Here is an 8305-nt window from a genome sequence, read left to right as displayed (position 1 = left end):
CTATGTCGTAAGGATATGATCATACAACGTCAACGGCAGCATGAAAGCAGCGCTTGTACGCAACTTGAACGCTAAAAGGCATTCGGAAAGGTAATAGTTTATCCCGGTTCCATGTCACTCCAATACCAGGCAACTGAAAGAAAATAACAGACCAATGCTTCTTAATCCATTGAAAATGTAAAGGGAAACAAATCCTCCTTTTGAGGCATGCACACAATTCTAATATTCTCCCATTTTTGGTATTCTGCTGTCGGGATCGACAAGTCATCGAGAATCCATTATCATTGTCATTAGAATGTGTCAAGTGACAAAGACTGAAACTACTTTTCATATCACATTATGCAATCGACACCCACTTTCACTATATACCCACCTTCGCTACATCTGTCTATTACTTTTGATATTACTTTTCCTTTCCGACTTTTCATGTTGGTTTCTTACGTCAGTTACTTCGATATCAAATTCGTTTCATAGATTCTCTAGAGTGTCAATCTTGTTCTTGCAGACTATCTAGTTATCAGTCCATTTGAGGAGTGGCCACAAGCTTTTGCATCAAGACTATATCAGTACACATGTACATTATGAAAAATACAAAATATACGACGGGAAGTATGAAGCGCAATTGTATCTACTCATGTATCGTATTCTGTAAGGTTACATTCAAAATTACCGCGCATTTGGAAATGTCACATGAAATGGATAGAAAATCAAATTAAATGACGAAAACAATTTCCTGTATAAAGTGACGCGTGAATATATAAGGTGATGTCAAATGGGTGGACGGCATTTTCATTCATTTTCATTTTTCATGTGGAAGACATAGACCCACTAAATAAGTCAGTGAATCATTGATTTGTTGGAGCTTGATTTGGAAATTACCTGTATACTGTCAAGCAAGGATTCAAATCTCGTATAATATTCGTAGAGCAAATCCAACCATATTATGGGTCATGCGTACATATTAGTATCAACTGTAAGTTTAAATATCACAGCAATTGTGTTGAAGCATCTATCCTCCATACTGATTTGTTTAATTTTTCTTTTCTCAACCGAAAGGTTTACATTTTCGTTTTGTGTGGCCAATATGCTTAGGAAAGCATTCGAAATAGTACTGGAAAATGTATTAGATCAGGCACTTCTTTGGCGATATATTCACACGTAAATTACACATTAAAATAAAACAAGTAGTACTTCTTACATATCCTTAATCTCACACGAATGTGTAATATCATGATGTCCCCTTAAAGCATTAATTAACAAACATCTGGCAACAAACAAATTATTAAAATCAATATTCAAGTCTCAATATTTACATTTCATACATCATAATTTAAACACTCATATACAAGCCATAAAAAATGAAGTAGCAGTCGCAAATATCACAATTGTCGCAACAACTGTTATGATAAAAAAGAATACAAATATGTACCCTTGTCACCAATGATTTAAAAGTGGTTGAAACATTTTAGAAGTAAAGTTATAGCAGTTCTGTTGTGTCCATTTGTGTTACCGTTGGTGGTAATCATTGTTGTAGTTGTAGCAACAGTTGAAGCATCGTAGATGGTGATTTTTTTTTCTCCATCCTGAAAGTGGCAGCGGTGAGTAGCAATACGACTACTCGAAGATGTAGCCGTATTGCTTTGCTATGGTTTGTGAAATGTTTCAGTTGAAAAGATCAGGAAACATCCCACAGTTATGTTTACTATCCTTGTCATCTAAAGATCTTCCTTGGACCTCATTGCAATAGAGGACAAAGTTACGACTGACCGTAACTCCTTACGACACAAGGTTGCAGTCTGTTCATTGACCCCCTATGTTTGCACAAAGTTCATTCGAAGAGGAATCAAGAAACGTCCATAGCTGCATGTATGATTCCAGTTTTCTACCAAAACAGGCTTAGTCCATAACCATGATTGCCTGTTTCTGGATACTTACAATTATTACTAAAATGCATTAGACAGTATATCATACACAGGTGACTTTTCTTTTTTGCTGTGGTGTTTCAACAAGGCTGATTTCTTCAGTGGCGTTTGGCATCAAGTCTTGGTAATGCCAAGCTTTCGCTGGTTTTTGCGTCTTCACGCTGTTGACCTTGGGGCCAACAAATTTTCCCCTCTTCATCAGGCAGCAGCAGACAAAAGTTGTTACCAAGAAAGAAACCAGACCCGACACGACGGCAATGATAGCTATCATCCATTTCAACTGCGCAGGCGTAAAGGTGCCGTAGAGGAGCGGACTTTGTTGCCCTGCTGTTTTTGGATGCTCCCCTGTTTTCAGATGTTCTCCTGTTTTCGAATGCTCCCCGGCTTCCGGATGCTCTCCAACATCAATCGATATGTAAGGGCCTCCTTCCGGAAGTAAGGACGCAGGAGAGGAATGCAAGACCTCACGTTTTGTAAAAGTCGTCGTGGCAGTGGATAAAGATTTCGTCGGTCCAACATCGTGACCGAGTTCATTGACGATATCGTCGTCTACTCTACCATGGCGTGGTCCACCGCGCCTGTTCTCGCGATCACTGGCCATCTGCCCGCGGTCCCGGTTTCCCATCTCGACTCGCAAATGCGGACGACTGCCTCGGTGAGGTGGTTGACGCATCAGGCGGCGATCGTTGACGGCTACCATGGCGGGCGGCGACCACGAGTTGGAAGCCTGCGAGGACGGGAGGGGTGAGCACTGGTAGTCGGTGGGAAGAGATTGTTTAAGACAGTCTTCCACACGGACGGTCTGGGCATTTATGTTGTCTGGGAAGCAGTAGGAACATTGCGTACACTTGTCCGTCTCTGGATCGTAGTAGAAACCTGTGAGGATGAACGGGTGACGTCATATTCATGAAAATCAAAACCCAAACCTTTATGCTTCAACATAGAAATTCAATCATACACGTGTCATATTTTGGACAAAAAATCAATACGTTCAACGGCTTGACAAGGAACAAACCTAACAGGGGAAGACTTTGAGCTCTCATCGGGTGTACTTTAACAGCAAAACATCAATGCAACATACATGTATGTCCCTACCTATATAGGATAGCGTGCTTTCGACCTTGGTTAACCTTTCGATAATCCTCATTTAATGTTAGTGTTAAGAAAATAAAGGATATCAATCTCACCCCCTAAACGTGATATACTGATAGGAAAAAGTATCCACGCGCTTTTCGAATATTACACTATGTTACGATAATGTTGTTACCACTGACATGTATGCCTATTCAATTTTGTGTTCAGCACGTGTGACATATCAGTGAGTCACTACAAATATTTGAGGTTGGACAGCTTTCTTCTCTGTCCTTGAATATGAAGATAGCAAACAATTGCTCTCAATGCATCACTGAATTAAAACATTCTCCATGTATGGACAGAGATTGCGTGGTATCTTTTTTCTTTTCTTTTCTTTTCTTTCAAACTGCTCTTGTTTTAGCTCAGGTACAGACTTTCCATTCAGTAATCTAATCATCTGCAAATAGTAAAAAATGTCTTTAGACTTTTGTTGAATTTCGTGTTAGGAATCTCTCACCTTGATCGCATTGTTTCTTGCATCTGGTGTCTGATGTCGGGTTGCACTCTTCAAGGGTGTCCTCGGTGGGGCACTGGCGACAGGGTTTGCATGACTCCACACGGCTTCCAGTGGAAGAGAACGTACCTGGGTGTGAGATAGGAGACGAGGCAGATTGTAGGAATATATTCCATGTTGATGGTACATTACACATTGCAAAAGCATAAATTGTCATAGTGTAGAGTGCACTTTGTGTATCCACCAGTGTTGCTATGGTGTGTAAATTGTCGTTGTCGGTGTTGATGCCGGCCATGTGTATGTCGGATAGGGGTAATGTTAAGCTTATCTTTATTACGGGTAAATAAGCAAGTGAAAATATTGTGTGTTTTTGACCACCTCTACACGGTGCCACACTGTAGGCCTACGTTTCCCCAAAATAGCACGACAGTTTGGATAACGCTATCTGATCGCAGAATTGATGCGATCGTAAGAATCGGTGCTAGACTGCGCTTAACTACAATGTATAACTGTGTTAAGTTAATTCGGAACGCATTATTTGGGAACTATTAAATACACGTACAAATGTACATGTAATTTCCCTTAATTTGCCATACCTAGCATCCGTCATATAAAACGACATGTCCCCGTACACTCGCTTGTCTGTCTTGTTTGGTTGTATATTATGTGGGAATGATTTGACAGTGACATGGTCATTATAAATGTGCGGAATGTTGTTCATTAAAATTGATAAAGCGCAAGACACTCGATTTTTTATTGTCTTACTTAGATGAGAGGAGGTCGTTTGCCAAGAATCGATTGAAACATCGCATTCGAAAGAAAAACAAAACAAAACAAAGTACCCCATTGCAGGATTCGGATCGCGATCGTGTTGCAGTATATCGCGCGATATTTGGTGCTACACGGCAAACTAACTAAACGTGATAACAACTGCCGCGATATTGTGTGCAGTGTCCATAATTATCGCCTATGATGTAGTTTTTCATATCCGACTTGGGCATTTGTGTGTGTAGTTGTTACATGGCAGAGTGGGACAAACGCTGGGAGAGTTTCTCTTAACACTGAGGCAAACACCCCTTACCTATATCGCACACCTCGCACACGGTGTTCTCTGTCGCTGTACAGTTTCGCACAACACCGAGGCCAGGCGGGCAACTCCGACACCGATGGCATGCAAGCACTTCGTTGCCATTGGCGTTCAGGGTGGCGTAGTGACCAAGTGGACATGATGTTCTCACCTGCATAATCATGAACAAATAAACAAAAACAAACGTTCGTACTCGATTTGCTGCGTAGGGGGCTCTTCATCATTATCAGGACGTTTTGAAAATCTGAGTATAATTGATTTAAATGACACTTGTCTCCTTAAAGGGATGGTCCAGTTTTGGTGGAGATGAAAATTGGGCTTTTAACTTTTTGCGAGAAACCAAGAAAACACTTATGATAAAGTACAGAGCATACCATTTTAAGAGGAATTCAAAGTTTATTTGATGAAAATTGGGTTTGGAATGACTGAAACATCCAAAAACAAAGTAAAAAAAAAAACGATCGTAATAAAGTGTGGGTCCCACACTTTATTAGATTTGCTCTTTTTTTTTTTGGATATCTCAGCCATTTCAAAACCAATTTTCATCAAATAAACATTGAATTCCTCACAGAATTACATGGTCTTTCATATTTCATAAGAGGTTTCTCATTATCTCACCAAAAAGTGTTAGAAACCTGAAATTAGGTCTCAACCAAAACTGTACAATCCCTTTAAATACCTACAATTAAACGACGGCCTTGGAACATACCGTATACGTGTGTATGTACATTGTACACTGAAAGCATAGCTTATATTGGCTATCCTATACAATACAGGATACGATATTCAACAAGTACTTGAGAGTCATGTTTTCCCAGGGGAAACCATGATCTTTTAATAGATCTCGTTAACATGTATCTAAGCTCGCAGTTTTTGTATCCCGGTGTAAACGGTTTTGTCTAAGTGTAGCGCACTCCAGCAAAGAAGTCAGAATCTTACAAAGCACCAAGGAATTACAATGCCATGTACTTTGCTTGCGTGTGTGTGTAGGTTCGTTTGTCTGTTTGCTTGTCTGTTTATTGTTTTCTTGTCATAGAGAATAAATACATGACCAGGGTAAAGAGTGATGTAGTATTATTGCACCGCAAGTTACATGGTAGATTTTCACTTAAAAGTCAAGGAACAACAAATAACAAGAATAATAGGGGAAAATGATTAGCGTGGAACAGGCGAACATACACCTGCTGACAGTATGAAGCATTCCTAAATTTGAATAGGCCTGTCTAAAGAGACATCTGTATGTTATGCATGTAATTTTCAAATCTATAGAAAAACAAATACTACACAGTGGGCATTCAGAGACAACGCAAGTTATCTCAACTAGAAGAAGCTCGTCTTTGGTGTCGAAGATTACGTAATCAATTCTTTAGGTTAACATTATTCACTCCGCGAGTGAATCCAATTCCCATACACACTGCTTTTTGCCGTTGTATGCGTGTTATAATATGAGAAAGGAACACTTCATTTGTCTCTTTGATTTTAAGGTCCACAGATGAATTCCCTTTCTTTCTCCTGTACGCTAAAGGAAAGTCTGGGACAAGTGCAGCAGAAAAAAAAAATCAGATTGAGAATCCAAGGGTTTGTGGTAGAAGAATAACCGGATACCAAAAAGGCCTAGTAATTTAAATCGCTGTACATTGCGTAATTACAGGCATTGTCTTACAGGCATCGTGTGGTTACCACATAGTCTATATACACGTAACTGAGACCATGGAGTATGCAGAGACACAGTCAAAAGTCTTTCAACTGTAACTTGACCCTTGAAAGATGGTTAATCTTGTGACGGGGTTTCGCAATCAAGAAAAATCACTTCAGTATTATTTCGGACAAAGTTTTGATGGTACTGTACATTATGTAGTTTTTCAGCGTGGTGCAAGCCTGTCGAATTACGTTGTATATTGTTTTCTACGAAAAAAAGTACGAAAAAAGATGCAGCCGATCCTTTGCAACGCAACTTGGATCATCTATGATAATGGTGACGAACCACGATATCAAGTGCAAAAAATGTCATTACAATCTCTGCAATGTATTGTAGTTGGGAAGTCCAGTGTGGACCATACGTGTATATCCATGCCCCTATTCAAATTTTCTATTTTACCCTTTACCTTAAGTTATCGCGAGGCAAGTCCATTTTGGTAAGAGTTTATTTAGAAAAAATAATAATAAAAAACTCGTAATAATTTCCATATACCATCTATTTTAACAGTTACAGTTTGTTGACCATGGAAAGCCCTAACATTAACTTGTACTTGTAGTATTTTTGAATTCCTCGATCGTCCAAGAGTATAAATGAAAGAGGTAGAAATTATTGTCGCAGTTGGAATTTTATCATGACTCACCGATTCAACATGAAAAGCTACCTTCGTGCCACTATAAATCCTATGGCATATAGGGATAGGAATACAATAAGGTGCACTCCATTCACCATTTCCTTGGTAGTATTAATTTTGTACAATATTCAAGAGTTCTTTACAGTCCTCTGATATTGTCTCAACAGTATAGCAATCAACTAAAGTGGGAGTGGGCATTCACAGGTTCTTTTTTATCTGCATGTGTTTAAAATGTCAATACTTTAAACGAGGGCACAGTTTGTACATCAAAATTACGCATCCTCGTGGAATGTACTCTACGACACAAGAGTATATTAAGGTAGTAGGAAACATGGAGAAACAAGGTACAAGGAATGCCAACGAGAGACATAAAACTTACCGCCTCAGTGTTATGCACGATCACCAGTAAAACTGAATACACCATGGAAATGGAGAAAATCAGTCTCATCGTACCGCTACCGAACATGGTAATCGACAAAGGTTTGAATTTTGAACGTCAAATTATTAGCTTCAGCTACCGTGCTATACACCGCGTTTTCAGCATTCGCGCTCTCTACACTGTAGTTCCAATAGTTATAGTGGACTTCGCCGCCAGGATGTGTACTTATATGGCACGTGGACTCCCCAGTCTGCTTTCCCGATTTTGAAGGGAGCTATTGTTTCCTGTCAAAGGAAGCACGGAACAAAGGGCACCACAAAAATGTTAACCCGCTGCGCAATAACAAAAGGTCCTGCGCTTGTCTGGAGTACGTCTGTTGTACTGGCTGAACGCCGTGTGTCCAACGCTGGTGCGGTAACGGGGATTTCCCCGCACGCTCGCCCCCTACGTGTTGGCCCGGAGTGTTGCACACAGAGCGATAGTGAAATTCCCTTTCACGCTCGCTGCTATTTATAGCACGCTCTCATATTACATAGCCCTTTTACCCTGCACTGGGTGCTACCTTTGCAGATTTCTTCACTGTTTTGTCGTTATTTCCGTACATGATATGACTGTTTTCTCCACCTTTGTCATCATTTCATCGATCAAAACTTTAACGTCATGTCGACAGCAAAATGAAATTGGACAAAGTTTGTATGCTACCCCCTTCCATTCCTTTATCTTACTCATGAATCAATTGTAATGAAAAATGAAACGTCATCTAGTTTTCTTGGCAAAACGCCGTACTGGTATCCGGCATGGAAGCTTTCAGTTGTTGGAGGAGCACCGCTATAAATGTCCCCTCATGGTACTGGTCTGCCATAATGAAGGTTTTCCTTTATCTATGTTCATAATGTTTATGATGATGATATTTTTTATGTGCCTTTTTTTTACATAGGCGCAATTGTTATACATGTTTATATACCCCCCAAAAAAAATCCCCTTATATTTCTTATGTAA

At 39.8% G+C, this 8305-nt stretch overlaps 1 protein-coding gene across 1 annotated transcript; it reads right to left on the bottom strand.

Annotated features, from left to right (window-relative positions):
* Window positions 1-200: 200 nt before the first annotated feature.
* Window positions 201-7636, bottom strand: LOC139716784 (uncharacterized). The gene is made up of 4 exons (XM_071628316.1): window positions 7307-7636; window positions 4592-4748; window positions 3514-3639; window positions 201-2798 (listed from the first exon to the last, which is right to left on the bottom strand). Exons 1-4 carry the CDS (start codon window positions 7391-7393, stop codon window positions 1966-1968), a joined length of 1203 nt encoding a protein of 400 aa, XP_071484417.1. The 5' UTR covers window positions 7394-7636; the 3' UTR covers window positions 201-1965.
* Between the last annotated feature and the right edge of the window lie 669 nt (window positions 7637-8305).

The sequence above is a fragment of the Diadema antillarum genome, unplaced genomic scaffold, assembly GCF_040938485.1.
Source record: "Diadema antillarum isolate AM-2024a unplaced genomic scaffold, OU_Dant_1.0 scf00000070, whole genome shotgun sequence".
NCBI classification, from domain to species: Eukaryota; Metazoa; Echinodermata; class Echinoidea; order Diadematoida; family Diadematidae; genus Diadema; species Diadema antillarum.
Note: the sequence above shows the minus strand (reverse complement) of the source record. Positions and strands in the feature narration are given on the sequence as shown.

Excerpts from the sequence above, each read along its gene's own strand:
- LOC139716784 (XM_071628316.1), bottom strand. The coding sequence starts at position 7,393 with ATGTTCGGTAGCGGTACGATGAGACTGATTTTCTCCATTTCCATGGTG. Across the intron at positions 3,640-4,591 it reads GTGCGAGGTGTGCGATATAG|GTACGTTCTCTTCCACTGGA; the intron begins GTAAGGGGTGTT and ends TCTCACACCCAG. Across the intron at positions 2,799-3,513 it reads CAAGAAACAATGCGATCAAG|GTTTCTACTACGATCCAGAG; the intron begins GTGAGAGATTCC and ends TCATCCTCACAG.